Here is a 27,248-nt window from a genome sequence, read left to right as displayed (position 1 = left end):
CAACAGGGCAAACACTACATTCATGTCCTAGTGAAGCATTAGAGACTTCAGTGATATATAACAGGGCAAACACTTCATCCATGTCCTAGGGAAGCATCAAAGAGTTCAGTGATATATAACAGGGCAAACACTACATCCATGTCCTATGGTAGTATCAGAGAGTGCAGTGTTATATAACAGTGCAAACACTACATCCATGTCCTAGGGAAGCATCAGAGAGTTCAGTGATATATAACACTACATCCATGTCCTAGGGAAACATCAGAGAGTTCAGTGATATATAACACTACATCCATGTCCTAGGGAAGCATCAGAGAGTTCAACAGGGCAAACACTACATCCATGTCCTATGGTAGCATCAGAGAGTTCAACAGGGCAAACACTACATCCATGTCCTACGGTAGCATCAGAGAGTTCAGTGATACAGGGCATACACTACATCCATGTCCTAGGGAAGCATCAGAGAGTTCAGTGATATATAACACTACATCCATGTCCTAGGGTAGAATCAGAGAGTGCATTGATATATAATACAGGGCAAACACTACATCCATGTCCTAGGGTAGCATCAGAGAATGCAGTGATATATAATAAAGGGCAAACACTACATCCATGTCCTAGGGTAGCATCAGAGAGTTTAGTGATACAGGGCAAACACTACATCCATGTCCAAGGGTAGCATCAGAGAGTTCAGTGATATACAGGGCAAACACTACATCCATGTTCTAGGGTAGCACTAGAGAGTTCAGTGACACAGGGCAAACACTACATCCATGTCCTAAGGTAGCATCAGAGAGTTCAGTGATACAGGGCAAACACTACATCCATGTCCTAGGGAAGCATCAGAGAGTTCAGTGATATTGAACACTTTATCCATGTCCTAGGGTAGAATCAGAGAGTACAGTGATATATAACAAGGCAAACACTATATCCATGTCCTAGGGTAGAATCAAGGAGTACAGTGATATAAAATATGAGTACAAAATATTGCCTCTTAAACATATGTACAATATAGAGTGGTAGTCATCTTGTATCTTAACATGAAGTTCATTCTGGGAACACTGCATTATGTGTTGTCCCAGATTAGCCTGTGCAGTCTTCACAGGCTTATCAGCTTTTTTCCTAAACTCGCTTTCTTTTAACAATATTCCATAAAAGGAGAAAGTGTCGTCCCAGATTAGCCAGTGCAGACTGCACATGTTAATCTGGGACAACACTTAATGCACGTGCAATAAGCCCCATTTTCCAAAAGCAACTGACAACACTTTACGCATATACATTAAGCCCAGTCTTAAATAATATATAATGACTACCACTTCATATTTTACATACATTTTAATCTCAATTATGAAATCCTACATAAAGTGTGTAAATTTAGTCTAGTTGTGACCTACAAAATGTCTCGTGTCCACATATGTGGCTTCTCAAGTAACCTGTGCCCTTATGAGCGTTGTATGATAGGTAGTACTATTTTCATTTGAAACTAATATGTGCATGTGATTTTTTCATTAAACATTTGCAACTCACCATATCGTCCGTAGGCGTAAATATACTCATACATTCATTATTTGGATTAAATAAATGTATTGTTACATGCTTATTTACTAGATTAGATGAATAAACAAATTGTTTTTATCACAATTGTATATGTTTTTGTAAATATTCAAAAGTGAAAGTAGAAAATACATGACAATGGAAGTAAAAGCATTTTAATGCACATTCAAGTACACTATTTCTTATGTTTGAAATGTTAACATTATCACATTAAAATATTTTAATTATGATTGTTCAAACATTATATAATTCTCCTGCAGACGTTATCTTAGTGAAAACATAGGACTCCCAAATATGTGTTAGGGTTAGAGATTGAACGAAGGTAGTTAGGTAACATCTCTATTAATAGAATTAGTGAGAATGACAAAATGTAAGATAGATTTAGTGGAATGTAACCTGTGGAGTGAAGCCAACTATTGGCATGATCCGTCTTAGATTCTCCATATCTCCATTGTAGGCCGCAAATGCAGCCTGGGTAGGTATCACAGGTTGACCATGGCCTGGGTCTAGGATTCTGAAAGAGCATTAAAGGGGTAATGTCATAAAACATAGGATCTTGGAAAAGCATTCAAGGGGCCATATAAACAAAGGTAGGATCCTGAAAGAGTATTAAAGGGGCAATGACATCAAACATAGGATCATGAAGGAGCATTAAAGGTGAAATGTCATCAAACATAGGATTCTAAAACAGCATAATAGGGGCAATGTCATCAACCATAGGATTCTGAAAGAGTATTAAAGGGGGGATGACATCAAATGTAGGATCCTGAAAGAGAATCAAAGCGGCAATGTCATCAAACATAGGATCCTTAAAGAGCATTAAAGGGATATTGTCATGGGACGTAGGATCCTAAAAGAGCATTAAAGAGATAATGTCATGGAACATAGGATCCTGAAAGAGCATTTACATGTAATAGGTGATGATATCAAACATAGGATTCTGAAAGATCATTTAAGGGGCAATGTCATCAACCATACAATTCTGAAATATCATTTAAGAGGCAATGTCATCAAACATAGCATTCTAAAAGAGCATTAAAGGGATAATGTCAAGGAACATAGGATTATGAAAGAGCATTAAAGGGGCCTTTTCAGGTTTTGGTAAATTGACAAATTAAAAAAAGTTTGTTCAGATTCGCAAATTTTTGTTTTAGTTATGATATTTGTGAGGAAACAGTAATACTGAACATTTACCATGCTCTAAAATAGCCAATATATGCATCTTTTGACGATTTAAAAACCTTAAAGTTATAAAGCGTTGCAACGCGAAACGATTGAAACATTTGGAGAGATCTGCTGTTGTCGTTATATTTTGTAAAACTACGAGGATTGCTTATATAGAGTATAGAATACTTTTGACATAGCGTGTGCGCGGATGGCCAGCGGTTTAAATGGTTTATACTTTTACTACAGGATTCCAGGGGTCAGTGGTTCGAACCCAGCTGAGGGTTACTTTTTTTCTTTTTTAAATTTTATTCTCGATTTTTCACTGGAGCTTTTTATTTCCAATGTTTACAATTATCAATATAAAGCATTTAATGACAAACTTCAAAACATGCAAAAATCTGTAAAAAGGCCCCTTTAAAGAGCTTTTTTTTTCAAACTTTCAGTTTATCACCCATCCTGCTCTACAAATAACACTTTATTAAATTTAATATTTAAAACACTTGTATTCTCGTTTTGAAGCATTTGTTAGCAAAAAAAACAACAACACTAATTTCTCAATTTTGGTCAAAGCCCCGCAATATTTCCCAATCCAAAGGGACCCGGCCCATTCCAAAAATGGTAAAAAACAACACTGTCAAGTTAAGTGATTTCAAATGTTATTTATTTGTAAGACTTCTAAGTTTAGAATCAACACATAAGGTTTTTATTAGGTTTTTTTGCATACTGCGTACTAGGTACATCTATGGAAAAGCCATTTCTATCATGGAATAAGAATCCTTTGTTTATTACAATGGCCTTTTAATAAGTCTATGGTTGCCAGTCATTACCTTAAATGATGTGCTGTGTAAACAAAAAACATACATAGAAAAAAATCAAGATGAACATGTATGGATTTGAACATTACAAATACACAATTTTGATAGGATGAAATGAAGACCTTCTGCTATCTTTGTTCTCATTGCATGTCATAACCATTATGTTGAAATACATTATGGATACTTACGAAAATATGGAACAAACTAACTTAAAGTAAAAAATGAACAGGTTTATTTTCTAAAAAAATACTTTGATTATTCCCCTGCAGTGAAAAACAGTTGCCAAAAGTTAATCATTATTGATATTTTATGATAATTAAGTTGGTTGACAGGCTACTTTGGAAATTCACTCACCTCTACTCTGGCATATGCAAGCGGACACAGATCTGGTACATTTACTAAAACTGATGTATTCCTACACATTTATCCAATGTGGGCAAAATAAAATTCCTGCTTAATTTACTAAAACTGATTTAGCTCTATAACTCTTCAACATTTGACCCAACAAGTCATTATCCCTGCTTAACCCATTTATGCCTAGCGTCTAGAAAAAAGGCCTTGGCAAACAGCGTAGACCCAGATGAGACGCCGCATGATGCAGCATCTCATCAGGGTCTGCGCTGTCTGCATAAAGGAATTTCTGAAAGAAATATTCTAAATATAGAAATAAATATATACTAGACATTCCTAATTTTGGAAATAAATTGATTCAATTTAGAAGGACTGGAGAGTCCACTAGGCATAAATGGGTTAATTTACTAAAGTTGGTGTAGCCCCTCCACATTGGTACCCAGCACACACCTGTATCTCTCTGGTTGTGCCAGGAAGTATCTCTGTCGCTCCTCAGGTGTGAATCCACACATCAAGTCGTAGAAAATATGGAAGTTCTTCTCCCCGGGACCCTGTCTCGTCACCCGACTCTTCTCCAACATGTGCTCCGTAATGACGGCTGTCAAAATACAATGAATGTGAGTTAAGTGTTGTCCCAGATTAGCCTGTGCAGTCTGCACAGGCTTATCAGGAACAACACTTTCCACTGTTATTTAAGTTTTGTTTGAAGAAGTCTCTTCTGGCCAAAATCCAGTAAAGGAGGAAAATTTGTGTCTTGTTCTGAGAAAACGGTGCTTAATTCATGTGCGTAAAGTGTTGTCCCAGATTAGCCTGTGCAGTCTGCACAGGCTTATCAGGGATGACACTTTCCGCTTTTATGGTATTTTCAGTTTCAAGGAAATCCCTCCTTACCAAAAATCAAGTTTAGGCGGAAAGTGTCATCCCTGATTAGCCTGTGCGCAGTGCACAGGCTAATCTGGGACAACACTTTACGCACATGTATTATGCCCAGTTTTATCAGAACAAGACACATTTTAATCACTCGACTCTCTTCCAATATGTGCTTCCTAATAACCGCTGTCAAAATACAGTACATGTTACAAACTTAACACTTTACTACTCAGATAATATTTTGAACCAATTGTATTCCCTAAGAAAATTACAGAAAATTAAAGACCTTTCTTACTAGATTCAAATTTTGAAGATTTCATTTCCAACCCTAAGATACTGATGAGCAGCAAACAGCATAAAAGCTGAAGCAGGGGTTTACTTAGCCATTTTTGAAAAAGGAGTTTGGTCAAATTAGGATTTTTTAAATCGACAAAATGGAAAAAAAATGGGAATTTGTAATTAACAGAAGGGACCAAATTGGGATTTGTTTAATAAATAAATATTGAGACATCAGGCCATTTCTCGGCCATTTTTGGAAAAAATGCAATTTGCACTAAAAGTCCACTGATATGGTAAAAATTAATTTAATATAATTCTTTATAATTATTCAAATCAGGAGAACAAAATCATAATAAATTTACAATTACGGTTTGGGATCGGGTCCTTTTGCTTTGGGATCAGGTCCGTTTTGCGGCCCGAATATCCCCTGTGAACAGCTTATGAGTTAATCTTATTCTGATGTATTTTTTATGAAATCTTCTAGGTGTTATAATATCATGAAGCATTTTCGTTATAAAAGCCATGCAATAGAATGATGCTGAGATGTTGATTGCCTATTTAGCAATAGTTACCTCAACAATTATTTTGATTGTTTTATTTTCTACAAAATGGCTGCACTCCTGTACCATAATACAGTGTTCTCTGGAAGCACCGGCAGCTGGCGATTTCACCGGTAACATTCTATCTAGACCCCGACTACTTTCCCCAAAATATCAATTGAAATGGTGCAAGTACACCTGTTTTATTGCTTAATCGCCCCCTACTTTGAAAATATAACTGGCTTCTGAAAATTTTCTGGAACACTGCATTATACCAAAACGTAATTCTTAAAAATGTTTGATGCTTATGTTGCCGTTAACTTTATTACTGGGAAGCTCATTACGGAAATGCCTCAGCAACATTAACTTCCTTGCATATTTGATCATCTTGATGATTATCTTGGGTGATATTTAACCCTTTACTACTTAGATACGTATTTAAACGCATTTGTAGTCCCATAGAAAGAAACATAAAATTAAAGACTTTTCTTTCAATATAAAGTTGTAAAGGCTTCATTTTCGATCTTTAGATACTGATGAGCAGCAAACAGCATAAAACCTGAACAGACTGTGAGTTACTCGTAAGCTGTTCTGGTTTTATGCTGTTTGCACATTTTCACTTTACCTCTGAGTGGGAAAGGGTTAAAAAAGCTGTTATTTACCTGCACATATTTATTTTTACAGTTTCATTTCATTAAATTGATTATTTCTCTTTATCAAATTATTTCCCTTGTTCAACCCCGACCTCACCTCCTAACAGCTGCCCCTCCTCTGAGAAAATCAACTCAATCAATTTCCCGAAGCGGCTGGAGTTGTTGTTCATTACAGTGCATGCATTTCCAAAGGCTTCCAACAGGGGGTTGATCTTAAAACGCAAAGAGGAAATGGTGACTAGGGTCAGTGAGTGTTGGTATGTATGTAGGTATGCATGTGTTGTGATGTTTGGCGTGGTGTGGTGTGTGGGTGGATGGATAGATAGATGGATGAGTGATTGATGAGTGATGAACGGATGTATGGTGGATGAGTGGCTGATGAACAGATAGATGAATGAATTGTTGATGATTGCTGGATGAGTGATGAACGGATAGATGTTTGATGAACAGATGGATGGATGGATGGGTGGCTGATGAATGGATGGATGGATGGTGGATGAAATTGTTGACTTGTTGATGGATGGATGAATGGGTGTTGAGTTGAAGTTGACACATGTTCACTATTAAATAGGCACCTACATGGCACAAGTCATACTTCATAAATAACTCAATACAAGGCAGATATCATACACAAATCATGGTATAATTTGTTCCAGCCATGTTTTTGGGTTTGGGGCTCAGCTATGTAAAATGCAAAAAAACAACATAGAACTAGTTAAAAAACATAATTATCTTATTCTTTATCCCCACTCCATGATCACACCTGTGTAACATCAAATCTACCTGAACAATTCGTTCCTGAAGAAAATAGTCCCCACTCCACTGTGAAAGTCTTGAAACCTGGGCAACCAACATCTTAGTAATCTCTGTCTTGCCTGCAACACAAAGAATTTCAAACAAGTAATATCACCACTGTCAGTGCTTAATGCACCAGAAATATTTATTTCACCCATCATCTTGATCGATTCTATGGCGAATTATGACTTTTGATCTCAAGATATTATATTTTGTGGTAGAGAGATGGGTGTTATTGGCAAAATGTACTGTTATGATGATGAATACTTGGTCTGAGACAGGACACTTTGCTGAGAGTGAAAGACAGATAGACCCATACACAGATGGGTGGACAGGCAGACAGTACAACTGCTATATACACTTCAAAGGTGGGCATATCAAGGACTTCACGTTAAGTAAACAAAGGGCAATTACTCCAAAAATACTGGTAAGAGAATTGTGGTTCTTGTACTCTCCATTTAATCTCAATGTTCTCTGACAAAGTCCTCATCCGAATCCCAATCCTGAAATTATATTTTTCCCAAACTCGCCAGGAAAAGGCTTGCATTTTAATTGTGCAACAATACTTGCAAAAATAACTTAAAAAATCCCCCTGCTACCTGCCCCTGATTCCCCGCTGACCAGCACAGCCTGGTTCCCCTCATGTCGCTGCACATTGTGGAAGGCACGGGAACCAAGCGCATATACGTGGGGGAGTAACTCTCGTAGAGACTTGGCCTTCCCGTATCGATGACCAATCTGCGGACAGAACATGTGTATGTTCTAATAACCCATCTGTAGCAAACTATTGGAAACATTTCAATGCATATTTACAAGGAAAGGTTTCCTCCCTTTTAAATCAATTCTTTGAAATATATATCTTGATACATGTTTAATTTGAGTATATTGTGAAAGATGTTCTATTGTAATATACTATTTAGTATATTACAATAGTTTGTCTGAAATACAGATATTGATAAATGGTTAACTTGATTATATTGCTCAACATTTTATATCATAATATCTTAGCTTCACTAACACTATTCACTTGAATATTTTTATTTGTTTGTAATGATTAACATCTAGTTTCATACATTGCATAACAATTTCGTATTGGGAAGTTAATCTGGCACAACCTTGGAGTTATAGCTCCACCTTGGAATCTTTGAACAAGGTATGTTTTTAATCATAGTTCCACTAACAACTTCCAAGTACTAGAGATTGATATACATACTAGAGGACTGGTACACTACACTATCTAGTTTTATGCTTCTTACCTCATCCCCGTACAAGGGGGGTAACTCTTTGTAGGGGTTCACTGACACCAGAATGTCCCCTATGTATGTCTGTAACAAAAACAAAACACTGTGAGACGAAGAAACATCATTTATATTGCTACCCTATTGAACACAGAAAATAAACACACAGTCAACAGGCAAATGATAATGCAATTTATCATAATGACTAAATATCATAATATTAAATGAAGTTTCAAATGATTTATGCAATACTTCCATATAATCAATGAAAAACTCTGGAATCTGAGCAAAGCATGTTTAAAATAGTTCTGATTTCAAATGCAAAAATGTTCCTCAGATAAATATATAATATTTAAATTCTCATTTATTAGCCCATTGATTAAATATCAATTTATTTCTTAAAATAACCAGTATTATTGACAAAGGAAAAGTGAACATGTACACATGTATCATACCGTGATCAAGAAAGTAATATGCAATACCTTTCTCTTATGGAGGTTTGAACGAGCCAGATCTCATTTATTTACATAAATAGTCTCAGATTAGCCTGTGAAGTCCTCACAGGCTTATCAGGGACTATACTTTCCACTATTATTGCATTTCTTATTAAAAGGAAGTCTATTTCTTCCTGAAATCCAGTATAAACGGAAAATGTTGTCCCTGATAAGTGTGTGCGGACTTCACCAGCTAATTTGGGAAACACTTTATGCACATGCATACAACTCTATTTTCCCAGACCGGGGCTCATTTAATAACCAGATACTCACATAGATCAGATCCCTTCTGTATCTGTGGTTCAACTCCTCAAGAAGTGTCTGATCATCCAGCTCACCCACATTAGCAAGGTCATCTGTGCTGACCCCTTTTGTTGGAGGTCCCATGTTAACCTTTGAACTCTTGAGAAGACTCCTTGACTTGGCACAGTCACGTTGTCTGCATCTCTTCAGACGTTTATTGCGAAAGCAGTGTCCCCAATTTTATATTAAATACTTACATCAGTTATGAAACACTATGCCCAGGTATGCAGACTGTAACATGGTGGTGTGTGACCTTTTCTATGGTTTTAACTTGGCACTTTTTTATGATTTTAATAAAATTTATAGGTTTAAGAACAAGCTGTGAGAATGTCCAGTAACAACATTTAATCCTTTAATGTACACTTTCATGTGAGTTTAACTATATCTGTAGAAAGTTAAAAAAATAATGTGTTCCAGTTTGCTTAGACTTTCTTAGGTTTTAAGCTAAAAGCAAACAAAAAGGAAATGTTAAGAAACAAAGCATTTTTAACAAATCATAAATATGGAAAATATGAAAATAGAACAAAGCCATGGCATCTTACATTATCATATTTAAAGTAAACAATATCTTAAGTTCCAATAGGGTGCTTGATAAAAATAATGCATGTAGTACAAATAAGCAACTTTTTTATGATTTGGTTTACTGATTTTCAATTGGAAAAAAATTGAACCAGTGGTTGGTTAAAAAAAAAATGTTTCAAAGTAAAATTTTAGTGATTAAATGAAAAGAACATCCCCATTTCATTAACAAAATGCTGATTACACTTTTGTTTTACTTTCATTGTACATGTATTGCTATCTTATATTCAATTGTTCAATTACAAAGTATTGGATATCTTATGACATCAGCTGTGATAAAATATATATTAATTCGTTTTGATATTTTTGATGCACTGACACACTGCGTTGGTCTTAAAGCATGACTTTAAGCTATCTAAGTAAATATAAAATTAGTCGAAAAACACACAAGTCAAATGTATGGGTTGAAAAACTAACCCTCTTCATGTTAGATAAAAACAAGAGCTGTCACCATAGAATGACAAATGCCCCCTATAAACGCTTTGATAGAAGTTATGAGCATTTTACCATGCTAAATCCTTGAAATGCACTAAGTGACCCCGTGACCAAGTTTTTGACCCAGCATGACCCATATTCGAACTTGACCTAGATATTGTCTAGACACAACTTCTGACCAAGTTGGTAAAGATCGGATGAAAAGTATTTGAAATAGAGAGCAGACACAAAAAGTGTGACAGACAGACAGACTTACAGACGGACGGTGCGAAAACTATATACCCCCTTTTCTTCGAAAGGGGGCATAAAAATTACACATAAAATCAAAGCCATGCTGAGGGATTCTTGTTTCCAACTAATGAAATATAATACAAACATAAAGTTAGATTCTAAAAAATATCTGACTGTTCATTATAACCCTTAACCACTGAGATACATATTTGGACGCATTTGTAGTCCCTAAGAAAGTTAAATTTAATTAAAGACCTTTCTTACTAGATTCAAGTTTTAAACGCTTCATTTCCAACCTTTAGATACTGATGAGCATCAACAGCATAAAACCTGAATAGACTGTGAGTAACTTGCAGGCTGTTTGGGTTTAATGCTGTTTGCATATGGCCATTTTCACTTTGCTTCGGAGTGGGAAATGGATAAGCCATCAGATAAGTTCTTGTTTGCTTAAGGGGCCTTTTCACAGATTTTGGCATGTTTTGAAGTTTGTCATTAAATGCTTTATATTGATTAATGGTAACATTGGATATAAAAAGCTCCAGTAAAAAATCAAGAATAAATTTTAAAAAAGAAACAAAAGTTAACCCTCAGCAGGACTCAGCTGACTCTGGAGTCCTGGGGTAAAAAGACTACGACTAAGACCACACGACCATCCTTCCGAACACAATATTACATGTATTTTATACTTTATATAAGCAATCCCCCAAGATATAACAACAACAACAGAACTCTTCAAGTTATTAATTCGTTTCTCGTTGCAACGCTTAATAATTTTTTGGTTTTTAAATCGTCAAAAGATGCCTATAATGGCTATTTTAGAGCATGGTAAATGTTCAGTATTACTGTTTTCTCACAAATATCATAACTAAAACGAAAATTTGCGAATCTGAAACAACTTTTTTCAATTTTGTCAATTTACCCAAACGTGAAAAGGCCCCTTTAACCTACATTGTAAAAGTTATATGTATATCTGGGTATGGATCTTAAATGTTGAAAGAGGTTTGAAAAAAAAAGTGTTATGGGAAACAAGATATTTGTCATAGGAGAGATGCATTATAAACCCACAGCACTTTCACGTGAAATCTTTTGGCCTTGATCTGAAAATCCATTGTTTAAGACAAGTCTAGACAAATTAGCCCAAACTGTCAGCGTGCTCATCAGATACTTCTATTAAAGTTTACTCTATTTTATATTTGGCATGGGGGCCATAGTGTTGTTTCCCACCTTACCCATGGGGACCATAGTCTTGTTTCCCACCTTACCCATGGGGGCCATAGTCTTGTTTCCCAACTTACCCATGGGGACCATAGTCTTGTTTCTAAACTTACCCATGGGGACCATAGTCTTGTTTCCCACCTTACCCATGGGGACCATAGTCTTGTTTCCCACCTTACCCATGGGGGCCATAGTCTTGTTTCTAAACTTACCCATGGGGACCATAGTCTTGTTTCCCAGCTTACCCATGGGGATGATAGCCTTGTTTCCCAGCTTACCCATGGGGACCATAGTCTTGTTTCCCAGCTTACCCATGGGGACCATTGTCTTGTTTCCCAACTTAACCATGGGGACCATAGTCTTGTTTACCAGCTTACCCATGGGGACCATAGTCTTGTTTCCCAACTTACCCATGGGGACCATAGTCTTGTTTCCCAACTTACCCATGGGGACCATAGTCTTGTTTCCCAGCTTACCCATGGAGACCATAGTCTTGTTTTCCAGCTTACCCATGGGGACCATAGTCTTGTTTCCCAACTTACCCATGGGGACCATAGTCTTGTTTCCCAACTTACCCATGGGGACCATAGTCTTGTTTCCCAGCTTACCCATGGAGACCATAGTCTTGTTTTCCAGCTTACCCATGGGGACCATAGTCTTGTTTTCCAGCTTACCCATGGAGACCATAGTCTTGTTTTCCAGCTTACCCATGGGGACCATAGTCTTGTTTCCCAGCTTACCCATGGAGACCATAGTCTTGTTTTCCAGCTTACCCATGGGAACCATAGTCTTGTTTCCCAACTTACCCATGGGGACCATAGTCTTGTTTCCCAACTCACCCATGGGGACCATAGTCTTGTTTCCCAGCTTAACCATGGGGACCATAGTCTTGTTTTCCAGCTTACCCATGGGGACCATAGTCTTGTTTCCCAACTTACCCATGGGGACCATAGTCTTGTTTCCCAGCTTACCCATGGAGTCCATAGTCTTGTTTTCCAGCTTACTCATGGGGACCATAGTGTTGTTTCCCACCTAATTACCTATGTGATTTTGTGCTGCTCATGATGGGAAGAGGAGTTTTCATTTAAACTAAAATATGCAGGAATCTTATCCATTAAATATCTGGCAAAGACCCCATACCATTGTTAATTGTGTATATTTGGACAAATTTAATATCAAACGACAATGCCAAGATTTTATTAATCCACAAAATTTCACATCCGAAAATGAAAATAAAAGAATCTACATTATTACACAATGTGTAAGATTATAAGATCTTCATTACATGATTAACGACCTACAGTCTGTCTTATCAGCAAAATGCAATCACACATGGTTAAATCCAAAGTTATGTAGGATTTAACGAGTGAGCATGTCCTGTTCAGGGACAAATGATTAAATATTTATGTCTCGCTCTGGGAAAACTGTGTTTAATGCACATGTGTACAGTGTCACTCCAGACTAGCTGCACATGTGTACAGTGTCACTCCAGACTAGCTGCACATGTGTACAGTGTCACTCCAGACTAGCTGCACATGTGTACAGTGTCACTCCAGACTAGCTGCACATGTGTACAGTGTCACTCCAGACTAGCTAGCTGCACATGTGTACAGTGTCACTCTAGACTAGCTGCACATGTGTACAGTGTCACTCCAGACTAGCTGCACATGTGTACAGTGTCACTCCAGACTAGCTGCACATGTGTACAGTGTCACTCCAGACTAGCTGCACATGTGTACAGTGTCACTCCAGACTAGCTAGCTGCACATGTGTACAGTGTCACTCCAGACTAGCTGCACATGTGTACAGTGTCACTCCAGACTAGCTGCACAGTGACATGTGTACAGTGTCACTCCAGACTAGCTGCACATGTGTACAATGTCACTCCAGACTAGCTAGCTGCACATGTGTACAGTGTCACTCCAGACTAGCTGCACATGTGTACAGTGTCACTCCAGACTAGCTGCACATGTGTACAGTGTCACTCCAGACTAGCTGCACATGTGTACAGTGTCACTCCAGACTAGCCTGTGCAGTTTGCTACCACTTTTATGTTATTTTTTAATAAAAGAAGTCTTTAAATAGCTCAAATAGCTTAAATCATGTTTAGGTGGAACGTGTCATCCCTAATAAGCCTGTGTGGACTGCACAGACTAACCTGGGACAACACTTTACACACATGCATAAAACATCGTTTTCCAAGATTGTGACTCATATTATGGTGGATATGAAATGTTAGTTGCATTAAAGCATTATACACTGCTTATTACAAACAATAAACATGAATCTAATCGTTTAGAAACATTCTTTATAACATCAGCAACCATAATTGCAGAGGCACTTACATAGCCTAATTTTTATTGGAAATCTACTTCATAATCCTTGCTAGATAACAACAGTGTTAAGGCCACAAAATTTGATTATTCACCATCTTCATATTGGAAACCTATTTGAGACTATTTTTAAATGTTAATGTAGAAGCAGCACTATATTCTATGATGCAATTAATAGTATGAGCATTTAAAAAATAATTTTTTAACACATTAAAAATGGAATCTTCTGATTCTCTTTTTTATGGATCAAAAGAGAACCTGACAGCCCAAGAACATTCAAAAGACTTGAATTGTTTTAGTCTTAAATATTAAAATATTTCAATTGGCTGTTTGATAACTGATATAGATTGAGAACGAAACTAAAATTATGATGAATATAACTATGCTTATGATGATTTTATTATGATTAATTACAGATTTGCACAAAATTACAGCATTTTACAGGCTGTTTCCAAATGGTAAAGTAACATTTACCTCAAAAATCTGACAAAACTTTCCCCAAAAGAGATGACAAACTCTTTCAATAAACTCAATAATTGGTTTATTGAGTTATACAGTGATATATTCCTAGCACTTTATAATATATATTAAAACAAGCGATGTGTTTGTGAAACACTGTGTCCCCATATATTTGACCTTTGACCTTGAATGATGACCTTGACCTTTCACCACTCAAAATGTGCAGCTCCATGAGATACACATGCATGCCAAATATCAAGTTCCTATCTTCAATATTGCATAAGTGTACAGTAAATGAGCAATTTTGAGCCATATATTTGACCTTTGACCTTTAAAGATGGCCTTGTACTTAACTTTTTACCACTCAAAGTGGGCAGCTCTATGAGATACACATGCATGCAAAATATCAAGTTGTTATCTTCAATATTGCAAAAGTTATGGCAAATGTTAAAGTTTGCACAAACAAACACACAAACCAACCAACTGACAGGGCAAAAACAATATGTCTCCCACTAAAGTGGTGGGGGGACATAAAAAAAATGCAGTTAAGCATGCCTTATAAACAATTGAATACTGCTATTTATAATCATATCAATAATGTTTTATTTTTCCATTTCCTTTTTTAATTGCGTTATTTGTCCCAATCACTAGGCACAGGCTGTAAAATATAAAGCCAAACAAACATAAATCACTGAATGCATACCTTTGCTGCCTTTCAATGTATACTTATAGACACAAACTAATATTTTATACTTAACAGCTCAGACTGACTGACCTTACTTCATGTATGGCCTTACAATAACCTATCAGCCATGGCAGTATTAGACAAATAGGCTTTAAAACACAACAATGTTAATATAAGTTGCTCATGTTGATATGTTTTACATACTTGTAGTGTACTGTGTATAACAGAAACTTGGGAATAGTATTCATTTATTTAATATGCAAACTGAAAAAATTTGATTCTGTCTTTTTCAAACCCAAATTCTATAGTATACCATAATTTCTGTAAGCTTTAACCGTAGCACTACCAGTACACAGAGCTTTGGTAGACAATATATTATTATGCATCACAAAACATTATTACCCCCTAAAAATCAAACACTTTCTTACATATACTGCAGTGATCAAGATTTGAGCACTATTTTCAAGCAAGCAGAAACAAACATTTTTAGAATTACCGTAATTACTCTATGTTTTTGGACACTTAAAAATAATTATTTTTTTGCTTGTCGAAAACTTAGATACGAAAAATATTCACAAAATACATGTGTCAAAAAACTTCGAGTCGAAAATTAAAGTATCCGAAAATAGCGTCAATTGTATCAACGACTACCGGATATAGCACGCGCTTGTAAAATACCATACCGTAAAGTATAAATTACAGTTATATATGTTTGCACTGCGTTTTAAATAATTTTTAAATGCTTAATTTATTTGTCAGAAAGTTACTACAAGGTTGTACTTTGAGCAACGAGTTCAAAGGTGAGCATGTGATGTACCGATACTCGCTAGTATAAACCTGTAATTAACGCAATAAAAAAACCAAATTATGAATTCTGTGTTTGTTCATTTTTGATAGTTGTTGTCTAACACCTTCCATTGTTCGTAAAACTTGCAATAGGGTGCATCACACTTTGAAGCGTTTAGTATTTGTCACAGTTATTTAACTGAGAAGGGGTTACGGTAGTACAGTACCATTGCAGTAGATGCTTGAACTGTTAATTGGCACTACCCCTGGTAATTGTCATAAGGCTTATGCTATCGGGCGAAACCATTGTTTTATACCGGTTTACACTGTTATTTACCCAATAACGCAAATGTAATAGTCCGTTGCCCTTAGGCATTCACCTGCCATGTTTTATGATGTTAATCTGGTTGTAAAACCCCATGATCGAAGTGTCATTAGATATGGAAAATATGACCGAAATTTGGTAAAATAGCGCTGTAAATTATACTGTCCGAAAACTTACAAACTTAATTATGGACGAAAACTAGTGTGTCCGAAAATTAAGAGTCACGAAAAAAAAAAAAATTCTAAAATTGGGCTCGTCCGAAAACTTAGTGTCCAAAAAACATAGAGTAATTACGGTAATAGCTTTTGATGAAGTCAACACACCTGTATAGATACTCCATTTCTATTTCATGTTCCAAAAATATTTTAACCATCTTATGTAAACAACTTAAACCAAAACATGTAAGCATTGTAGGTCATTTTCTTGATTAAAACCTTTACGTTTTGTTTAAGTAAAATAAACTTGTTTATGGTGTTCTTATCCAAAATAAAGAAAATTTACAAAAATTTAAAGGTCTGGTTTTCATGTTACGGCTACTATGTGGCCTTCTGACCCAATAAAATTAAGTTATAAATGAAAGTAAACTCCAGTATCCCAGGGTTAAGTTTTCCTGCTTTTCTGTGATATTATTTTTTGTTAATGGTGTCATGTTCTCAATATAGAAACACTTCCGAACATGTAACAACTAAATATACAAATAGTCACCAAGGGATAAGGCTTTTGTAAATCCCAGGAAAGGTTTTTATTCGCATTTTGCTGGTCTGAATGAAAGACCCATTTTTATCCTTATTTATGTGACCCTTATTTATGTGACCAAAAAGGAGGCTTCCAAAAGGCGAGATCTTGCACACTGACCAGATCACCACCTTGCACATCATTCTGGAACAATTCCTGGAATGGAATTAGCCGTTGTATGAGAAATTCATTAAATATGAGAAGGCATTTGAGAACACTGACAGGCAGTCTCTCTGGAGGTAACTGAAGCACTATGGAGTGCTAGAAAAGATCATCAACATCATCAGACAGTCTTATGACGGGAATTACCTACAGAATCGATCATGGCAGACAACGCATTGAGGCATTTGAAGTAAGAACTGGAGAGAGGAAAGGCTGCTTACTCTCACCTTTTTCCCTAATCCTGCTGGCCATAGAGTGGGTCATGAAAATAGTAAATATCTAAATGGATAAGTAGCAAAACAGAACCCAGTGGACACTTTGGAAGCAAAAGGACAACTACCACTTTACCCAATAATTGGCCCTACTCTCACAACCTCAACAGATGCAGGAAAACACGAACATCATTGCAGGCTTTTCAGCTAGACTGTGCTTCATCAGAAGCAAAGGGAAAAGCAAGGTGTTTATCATCAAAGCATTTAGGGACACACCCATCACAGTCTTAGGCGGGGCACTGGAAGAATTGGAAAACTTCACCTATATCTGCAGCATCATGGTCAGCCATTAAGGAACTAATGCAAACATCATAACCGGCATCAATATAACACAACAGTCTTCAATCCAGCAAAATAGGCTTCAACACCACAATAGGGGTCTTCAAAACAATCGTGAAGCTGATACTACTTCATGGAGCAGAGACCTTCAGAACAACCGTCAACTTTATGAAGAAAATCCTCAGCAATAGAGTTAAGATTCACTAGTGAGACAATATAACCAACAAAACTTATGGAGAAGATAAAAGAATTAAGCAGCCTGTGAGGAAGACATCATTCAGAGTCTCAAAGATGTAGGCGGATGATTAGTCACAAGCCGGCATCAAATATGGCAAGGCAAATTTCCACCTGGAACCCAAAAGGGAAGAGAAAGAGAGGACAGCCTAGGAACACCTGACACCGAGACCTGGATGCAGATGCTGAGCAGATGGGCAAGACGTGGGGACAGACTGATGGAGAGACTTTGAGAACTGAGATGCCTGGAGGAAGCTGGCTGTTGGAAATTTGGGAGAAGATGAGAAGAGATGATAAGTTTATTTACAAATACCATGTTCTTTACCATTACTGATTTGAAATCAGTTTTTATGCTAAAAACACCTTTTTTAAAAATATTTGTTAGTCTTCACGAATAACTTTTTTGGAGCAGTGGACATTCGGACCAGTAAGAGTAAAAAACCTGGACCGAATTACTTTTTACTAGACCGATACAGTTATGGGATTTTGACATAAACGAATCTATTCTAGATCTACTATTATGATATTACATTTTACTGCAGATAACAATTTGTTCATTGACATGACCTTATGAAATAAATATTAAACGAATGTAGATTGTTCAGTAGTTTATTCTCTACAAAGAACTCTACATGCACGGTGTTTTAATCAGAAAAGTTTGGAACATTTGTTACGCCTTACGGATCAAACATATCACAATAAAATGTTCAATGTACCATAAATTAATTAATACAGACATGATTAATAGTTTAAATGTGGCATTAAAGGCATCAAAAAACACGTGTTATTCAGTTCATTTAACCTTTTAATTCGAAAATGACGAGAGTATTCCATATGAATGAGACGTCATTGCTCAAATCCGATGAGCGCAAGTCATAATCATCCTGTTTTATTTTTATGGTTTTTTTTGTATTTCATTACTGAATATGAACATTTCATTAATAGATTTGGACATTCCTTTACATCCAAAATTGACTGGACCATCAGACCAGTCATCAAATATGACTGGACCATCGGACCAGTCATCTGTAATTTTCTACTGGACCAACGGTAATTTTGGTGGACCTGGTCTTCAGTCCAGTGGCTAAATTCGAGCACTGTTATTTGAAAATCAAATATTAATGCCTGGAATGGAAAGAAATACATATAATACCATTGAACTTGCAAATCTTGTTGAATATAACACGAGTGATAAAGTAATCTGAAGTAATATGAAGAAATATTATAATTTGTCAGCATATTGAGCAGTAGGTAACTTGATACTACGCATACAAACTATGATACCATGAAATATTTGTACTGTAAAGTGGAAATTAGGCTGTATAAAAACACATCAAAATTATTTAGATAATATGTGAAAACACAAATTTATGTTCATTAAAACTGCTTTTCCCTAAAATCCCTAATTAACAGTACAAGAATTAAATTATGTATGCAATTTTATTTTAAGTTTTTTTTAGCGTTACAGTTATGATAGAAATAGATTCATTATTGTAAGAATATCTATATCTAGCTAAAGAAGCTTCAGCGTACAGTTCATATAGTATTGACAGACCTGTATAAAGTCGCGCCAGTCAAAAATCATAACAAGTGACATTTAAAGTTATGGTAGCCAGAACTAATCTATACCCTGAGCCTGATATATTGACATTCTTGTAAAATTTATTTAGTGTCACGAATCAGGAAGTAAAAAGTTTCAGTTGTTAAATTAATTTCTACATCTTGACAACGTTATTTTTGTATTGGAAAATAGAAAACATCATACAATCCCTAAGTAAACATAATCAAACACAAGTTATGCATGTTATTAAACGAAAATAGCTGATTATGAAAGTTGTGTTTTCTTACCTATGACAGCAATCTGAACGCATCGGACAGTGGGCTACACCACACCGTCTCTCTGATGTACGTAGGCGGCCGTCATATTGGATTTGGAACTACTTTAGAAAACAAGATGGCGGCCCCCTCGTAAGGAGGAAAAATTTAAACGTGTGTTTTAGCTCGTCTTTTTCAAGAAAATATTCTTTAAGTAATAATTTAATGTAGATCTGTGAATTCCCACAACGTACTAAAAAACTTGTTAAAATTTAAAGATGCCATTACTGACATACGTGTAACTGATAGGAGTACTTATAGTATTGACATCGAGTAAATTAAAAAATTAAATCAACTGTTTTCGTTATATTTTGTGAGATACGAGGATTGCTTACATAAACTTGATAACGTATGAAACACATCACTCATTGTATGAGCATGGATGGCCGATTGATCCAAACGGTAGACTTTTACTCCATGGGGTCAATGGTTCGAGCCCATTTGAGGGTTACTTTTATATTTTTATTCAATTTTATTCTTTTTTATTGCAGCTTTTTAGATTCAATGTTTGCATTTATCAATATAGCATAGAGTCTATAATGACAAAAATAATTTGGGGAGTTCTTATGGTATAGTTAGATCGCGGTGGTGTAGTGGATGAGGTGTCCGCCTAGCGATCGGGAGTTCGTGGGTTCGCTCCCCAATCGGGGAGCATTCTCATTATCTCCTACATAGACACCTAGTACTGGTTCTTCCCAGGAAACGGACTCGATAATGTCCCTCTGCCTATAATGCTCTAAAGGGCGCTTGGCAGTATGTATAGATAGATAGATTTTGTGACATTACAAGGAGTGCTTATATATTATAAGTATAAAATAAACCACTGACTATATGGGAGCACTGATGGCCCATTTGTTTAAGCTTTTACTCCAAGAGTCAATGGATCGAGCCCAGTTAAGGGAGATTTCCTTTCTTTTTTTTCTTTTTTTTATTGAGTTATTTTGCTAAAATGTTTACTTATCAATTTAAAGTATTTAATAACAAACTTCAATACATGTCTAATTTGTGAAAATGTCCCTTTGAAATTGCTAGTTTTCCTCTTACATGCCCTTGTATTTTAAGATAGAATACTTTCCTCTCCAGAGGAAAGAGGTATGGGTTTGAATCCCATCGGGGGCTTCAGAGGATGATTCATTTTGAGACAAATGTTAATATTTGCTTTAGTGTATATATATATAACTGTGAAAGATAATTCGAAATAATGTTTGTTACAATATACATTGTGATCCATGGACATGAACATTCAATTATGCAAGAAACATGTATGATTTGAGGGAAGAATAAGACAGCAAACTTAGAATGGACATTCATTTTAGATTGTTTAGTAACTAAAACTATAAATGTTGTAAAGCTTGTGTATGACGTCCTTGCTTCTGGACAGCAGAACAGTTTAGGCATAAATGATTACTCTTTTTCTTTAGAATCAACATTGATGCATTATTACCTAAGCAAAGTTGAACTTTTTAAAAACTCGAATTGGGAACTGAATTTTTCATGTTCGTTGCTTGCAATTTACCAGTACTGAACATAATGTTACTGGTGAATAAATGCCTTCTCTCTTTACACTTTACAGGGAGATGGTGTTTTTTATAAATATCCAGGTTAATTTGTATAAGACCTCGTATCATATTTATATACATGTAAGCTGCCCGGTATACATTTATGATGATGACATTTTGTGTTTGGCTGTAAATTTACAGAGAAAATATACTACAGCCGCATGTCACCAGAGTTGTTAAAAGGGCATTTAGACAGTATTGTCCCTGACTTTTGCCCATTTTGACATATTCTTATAAACAAGAGGGCCACAATGGCCCTGTATCGCTCCACTGCTGAAAAAAGGCTGAAATAAATATTCTCGGCATGTGCAAATACTTAAATATAGGCCCTATTTAAGCACATGTACACTTTTGTGACCCCTAGGCTGGGCCAAATTTAACCCCAGACGCATAATTTGAGCAAACTTTGTAGAGGACTACTATACCTCACTACATACAAAATGTGGTAGCCCTAGGTCCTAGAGTTAAGGATAAGAATATGTTAACAGTTTTCACAAAATAAGCAAGATATAAGCGTATATAATGTTCAATTTTGTGACCGCGGGTCAGGGTCAAATTTGACCCAAAGAGCATAATTTGAACCATCTTGGTAGAGGACTATAAGATGTTACTGCATACCAAATTTGTTAACCGTAGTCCGAATGGTTTTCGACAAGAAGATTTTTTAAGATTTCACAAAATAGGCGCTTTTTAAGCGTTTATTCAATTTTGTGACCCCCGGGGCAGGGTCAAAGTTGACCCCAGAGATATTATTTGAAAAAGTTTGGTAGAGGTATATTAGATGCCACTACATACCAAATTTGGTAGCCCTAGGCCCAATGGTTATGAACAAAAAGATTTTTAAAGTTTTCACAAAATAGGCCCCATATAAGCGTATGTTCAGTTTTGTGACCCCCCGGGCAGGGTTAAATTTGACCCAAGGGGCAAAATTTGAACAAACTAGGTAGAAAACTATAAGATGTCACTACATACCAAATTTGGTAGCCCTATGCCTTATAGTTAAGGACAAGAAGATATTTAAAGTTTTCACAAAATAGGCACTATATTAGCATATAATCGATTTTGTGGCCCCCAGGGCAGGGTCAAATTTGACCCCTGGGGCATAATTTAAAAATACTAAGTAGAGGACTATACAATGTCACTACATACCAAATTGTGTAGCCCTAGGCCTAATGGTTATGGAAAAGAATTTTCTTTTAAGTTTTCACAAAAAAGGCATTATATAAGCATATGTTCAATTTTGTGACCCCTGGGGCATGGTCAGATTTGACCCCAGGGATAAAATTCAAACAAATTTGGTAGAGGACTATAAGATGTCACTACATACCAAATTTGATAGCCCTAGGCCGGATGGTTATGGACAAGAATATATTTGAAGTTTTCACAAAATAAGCACTTTATAAGCATTCAATTTTGTGACCCCCGGAGCAGTTTCAAATTTGACCCCAGGGGCATTATTTGAACAAACTAAGAAGAGAACTATTACATGTCACTACATACCAAATTTGGTAGCCCTATGCCATACAGTTATGGACAAGAAGTTTTTAAAGTTTTCACAAAATAGGCCATATATAAGCATATGTTCAATGTTGTGACCCTCGACGCAGGGTCAAACTTGACTCAAGGGGCATAATTTGAACAAATTTGGTAGAGGACTATAAGATGTCACTACATACCAAATTTGATAGCCCTAGGCCGGATGGTTATGGACAAGAATATATTTGAAGTTTTCACAAAATAAGCACTTTATAAGCTTATATTCAATTTTGTGACCCCCCGGAGAAGTTTCAAATTTGACCCAGGGGCGTTATTTGAACAAACTAAGAAGAGAACTATTACATGTCACTTCATACTAAATTTGGTAGCCCTATGCCATACAGTTATGGACAAGAAGTTTTTAAAGTTTTCACAAAATAGGCCGTATATAAGCATATGTTCTATTTTGTGACCCTCGGGGCAGGGTCAAACTTGACCCCAGGGGCATAATTTGAACAAACTTGGTAGAGGACTATAAGATGTCACTACATACCAAATTTGGTAGCCCTAGGCCCAATAGATATGGACAAAAGATTTTTAAAGTTTTCACAAAATAAGCACTTTATAAGCATATATTAAATTTTGTGACCCTCTGCACAGAGTCAAACTTGACCCCAGGGGCATAATTTGAACAAACTTGGTAGAGGACTATAAGATGCCACTACGTACCAAATTTGGTAGCCCTATGCCCAATGGTTATGGACGAGATTTGTAAAGTTTTCACATAATAGACACTATATACGCATATGTTAATTTTGTGACCCCCGGGGCAGTGTCAAATTTGACCCCAGGGGCATAATTTGAACAAATTTGGTAGAGGACTATTAGATGTCTCTACATACCAACTTTGATAGCCCTAGGCCCAATGGTTATGGACGAGAAGATTTTGAAAGTTTTCACAAAATAGGCCTTAAATAAGCAATTTTCAATTTTGTAACCCCCGGGGCAGGGTCAAATTTGACCCAGGGGCATAATTTGAACAAATTTAGCCAGTGGAGCTAAAAACTGATTCTTTGTTTAGCGTGCAAAGGGGATGGAGGAACATTTGTTGGTGCCTTTTTAAAAAGTTGTTTCATTGTGTGGAAAATTGAGTTTTAAAATGTATACACAATGCCTTATTTGTAGCAAATTCCAACAATGTCTGTGGTTTTTCATGTAAAAACAAGAGATATGTTTGTCAGAAACATAATGCCCCCTATTGCGCCGCTTTGAAGCCGAATATTTGAAATTAAAGGATAATCTTGACCTTTCAGTACTCAAAATGTGCAGCTCCATGAGATACACATGTATGCCAAGTTGCTATATTCAATATTGCAAAAGTTATAGGAAATGTTTAAGTTTTCGGACAAACAGTTAGCACATATAAGTTGGTTTTACAAATTCACTGAGTGTAAACATTGGGCACTTATATAGCTCAAAGTGACCGGGAAACAAATTCTTGTGTTCTGATTTACATACATGTATTTACACTTGCAAATTTCAAAGTTAAGAATGGTAATTGTTCTCTTATTGCCAACAACTGTATAGATCTTAACATTGTAAACTGCTTGTTTTGTCTTTATTACTACTTTTGTACATTCTTTTGTATTGCCCTCTTTATATTAACTTTAATATATTATATCCAGTAATTGTAGATATCATATGTTTTGTGATGTAAATGTGTAGGGTTCTTGTTACTTGTCACATCCATTTCCATTTCATAATGCCTTAACACTGATATAGGATATTAGTGATTTTTTATTATTGTATTTATGTAAACTTATTCTCTATGCTGATGAAAGTGTCATCCTTTATTTTCACAAAGATCCTAGTATCATCAGTAGTGTTTTTTGTAAAAAACTTGACAATTGTATTAAATGGTTAGTGGATAACAAACTGTCTTTACACCTTGGAAAAACTGAATGTCTAGTGTTTGGTTCCAAAAGGAAATCTAAACTTCATAATTTTAATGTATAATGTAATGATCACACTATTGTTTCTCAATCATCTGTTGAACACCTTGGTTCAATAGTCGACACTGATCTTTCTGCTACATCTATTGTTAATAATATTATTAAAAAGGTGAACTCAAGAATAAGATTCTTCAGGGGCGTAGGTCCTTTGGAATCCATTGCCTGAGGATCATGTCAATATGAAATGCAGATTTCTTACACCTCACCACCTTCAGGGTCAACATTTTAATGCATTTTTCGAAGTTGAAGCAATTTTAATTTTTTCATGTTTCAAAAAAAATTGTAGGCCCGGGCCTGCTGTGCCTAATAGCAGCTACACCCTGTTCTTGTAAAGACAAAACCACTGTTCAAATATGGAATTAAGAAAATTGTTATGTAACTCATTGGTTCAATGCCATTTTGACTATGCTAGCTCTTCATAGTACAATGGTATAAGTAAACAGTTAAAAAATAGACTACAAGTTGTACAGTATAAAGTTGTTAAATTTATTCATGGATATAATGACTCTAGAACATCTTTGAAATTAAAAGATTTTAGTAGTATTGGTTGGTTAAATATTTAAAACAGAGTTAAGCAAATAACACTCAACCATGTTTATAAAATTGTTAACAAGAAATGTCCTTCTAACATGACCTTTTTTGTATAATAATATTAGTTAAGTGTCAGATATACATAGTGATAACAGTAGACATAGTAAAGATAACTTTTATTTACCTCAATGTCCTCAAGTGAATGGTTTTACCAGCACTACTTTTAATTATAAACGATCAAAGACTGGAACTGTTTACCTGCTGATGTAAAAATCATTATAAAAGAATAAATATGAATTTGAAAACTTCTCTCACAGACAATATGATTGAAATTGAAAGAAGATGCTGATTTTATTTGTTACTAGTAGTCTTATTGTTTAAATTAATGTTTATGTGATTGGTTTGTTTTATATATATATATATATATATATTACTGTTGTTCAAATAAGTCATTAATAAAGTATTTGTATGTACATTTAAATGTGATGACAAGATAGTAGTATACATTGTGTAACTAATGCTCTCTAATAATACATACTAATTACTATTTGATCTCAAGACTATAGTCTCAAGTTTAAATTAATGATATTTTTATGCGTATTAATGCCACCATTTTTGTACATTTTCCACCCATCTATAGGGCCCCATTGGAAATAAGTTGCAAACCTTTCATGGAACATCCTGTGGTATATATATCATGTCTTGATTTCAACATCTTGTAACTACTTGTTATTTCAGATCTCTGCTAAATACACTTACTATTTACTTGTAACTGAATTTAAATGATTAACTTTGACTGTGATATTCAAAATGTGATATATCAATGCATTGTGATCCAAAACCTGTAATCATTGTTTTCCAATTATTAAATGTTGTAAATTGACTGTATTGTATGATCTGTACTTGTATGACATATATATACATATGCATGAATAAATCAATATTTAGAAAAGTGTGACTGACACTGTTTCCAGACATATTACAGTTAAATTACTTCATGTCAGTAATGGCAGTCAGGGATGGAAAATATCTTTTTACAATTGTTGCCGGCACTGTCAACCATATTTAGTGTTTTTGTTTCCCATCTAAAGAGTACTGACCCAAAACCATGGACATGCCTGTGATATGTATCTTAAAGATTCTTAAAAGATAAATAATATAAATTTTTACAACACCACTGCTCAGTTTTAACATTTCCAATACAGTATGTCTTATTTTGAGAGGCCATTCTGAATTGAGTTCATTTCCAAGGACAAAGTTATGCCTTAATTTAATAATATTACCAAACTGAACATTGTAACAGGCTGTCCCTAATTTTAATGGCACTGGATTGTTTAAGGCTCTGAAAAGCTAGTTGCCTGGCCGGGATTATAACAACATCTGGAATTAAAATGCCTAGGATAAAATATAAACAATATCTGCCAGAAGTACTGTATGGTTGCAATCATCAAATGTACAGAAATAATCGTTTTTCAAATTCAATCAAGCCCCACTCATTCCATTCCATGAAACCTTTCAGGTGTCTCAATACTGATTATAGCCCCACTGAGGGCTGTATGGCTATAGTACATATACAGTTTGTGACTGCCTGGCTGGTCACTATAATGCCATTGGGACCAATGTGGAGTTTACTATTTTTTATATTACATCCAAGAGTTTTCTCTGTACCACTGTACAGTGTTGTACGATTGTTTATGGTATAGAACATAAACATATTGATTAAATCTCAAAGTTTGTCGCCTGGAGCCGAACATCAGCAATGTTGCAATGAATATAATTTAAGAAATACTGATTCTCTTAAGTTTAAATAATGTTGATGTTTTCACTTCAATAAACAATTATTTTGCTTTCTTAACATTTTATTAAAATTTGAATATTTTGCATGCAATAATATCTAATTTTAAACAATATCATTAATAAATATTCTATTATATTACTCTTTACAGATATTGGTCATTATATATGTATATTATCGGTTGATTTAGTGCAAATTTGTTGGTGTGTAAC

General features: G+C 35.4%; 2 protein-coding genes across 4 annotated transcripts in view; both read right to left on the bottom strand.

Moving 5' to 3' along the window:
* Positions 1-19,691, bottom strand: part of LOC127858402 (myosin-IIIa-like) — a 75,982-nt gene extending 56,291 nt beyond the window's left edge. For 2 of the 3 annotated variants that reach the window (XM_052395538.1, XM_052395536.1), the window contains exons 1-7: positions 9,029-9,285; positions 8,280-8,348; positions 7,623-7,761; positions 7,012-7,103; positions 6,326-6,440; positions 4,338-4,485; positions 1,951-2,068 (exon numbers count right to left, since the gene is read on the bottom strand). In XM_052395538.1, the coding sequence (XP_052251498.1) occupies positions 1,951-2,068; positions 4,338-4,485; positions 6,326-6,440; positions 7,012-7,103; positions 7,623-7,761; positions 8,280-8,348; positions 9,029-9,142 (795 nt within the window). In that variant the 5' untranslated portion in view covers positions 9,143-9,285. Of the gene's footprint in view, positions 1-1,950; positions 2,069-4,337; positions 4,486-6,325; positions 6,441-7,011; positions 7,104-7,622; positions 7,762-8,279; positions 8,349-9,028; positions 9,503-19,636 lie in introns of those variants that run through there. The other variant, XM_052395535.1, reaches the window with a different exon arrangement.
* Positions 9,651-13,365, bottom strand: LOC127858406 (uncharacterized). Its single transcript, XM_052395543.1, has 3 exons — positions 11,660-13,365; positions 11,561-11,593; positions 9,651-11,527 (listed from the first exon to the last, which is right to left on the bottom strand). Exons 1-3 carry the CDS (start codon positions 12,533-12,535, stop codon positions 11,486-11,488), a joined length of 951 nt encoding a protein of 316 aa, XP_052251503.1. The 5' UTR covers positions 12,536-13,365; the 3' UTR covers positions 9,651-11,485.
* Positions 19,692-27,248: the final 7,557 nt, after the last annotated feature.

Source organism: Dreissena polymorpha, chromosome 14 (assembly GCF_020536995.1).
Source record: "Dreissena polymorpha isolate Duluth1 chromosome 14, UMN_Dpol_1.0, whole genome shotgun sequence".
NCBI classification, from domain to species: domain Eukaryota; kingdom Metazoa; phylum Mollusca; class Bivalvia; order Myida; family Dreissenidae; genus Dreissena; species Dreissena polymorpha.
This window is presented reverse-complemented; position numbering and strand designations above follow the sequence as displayed.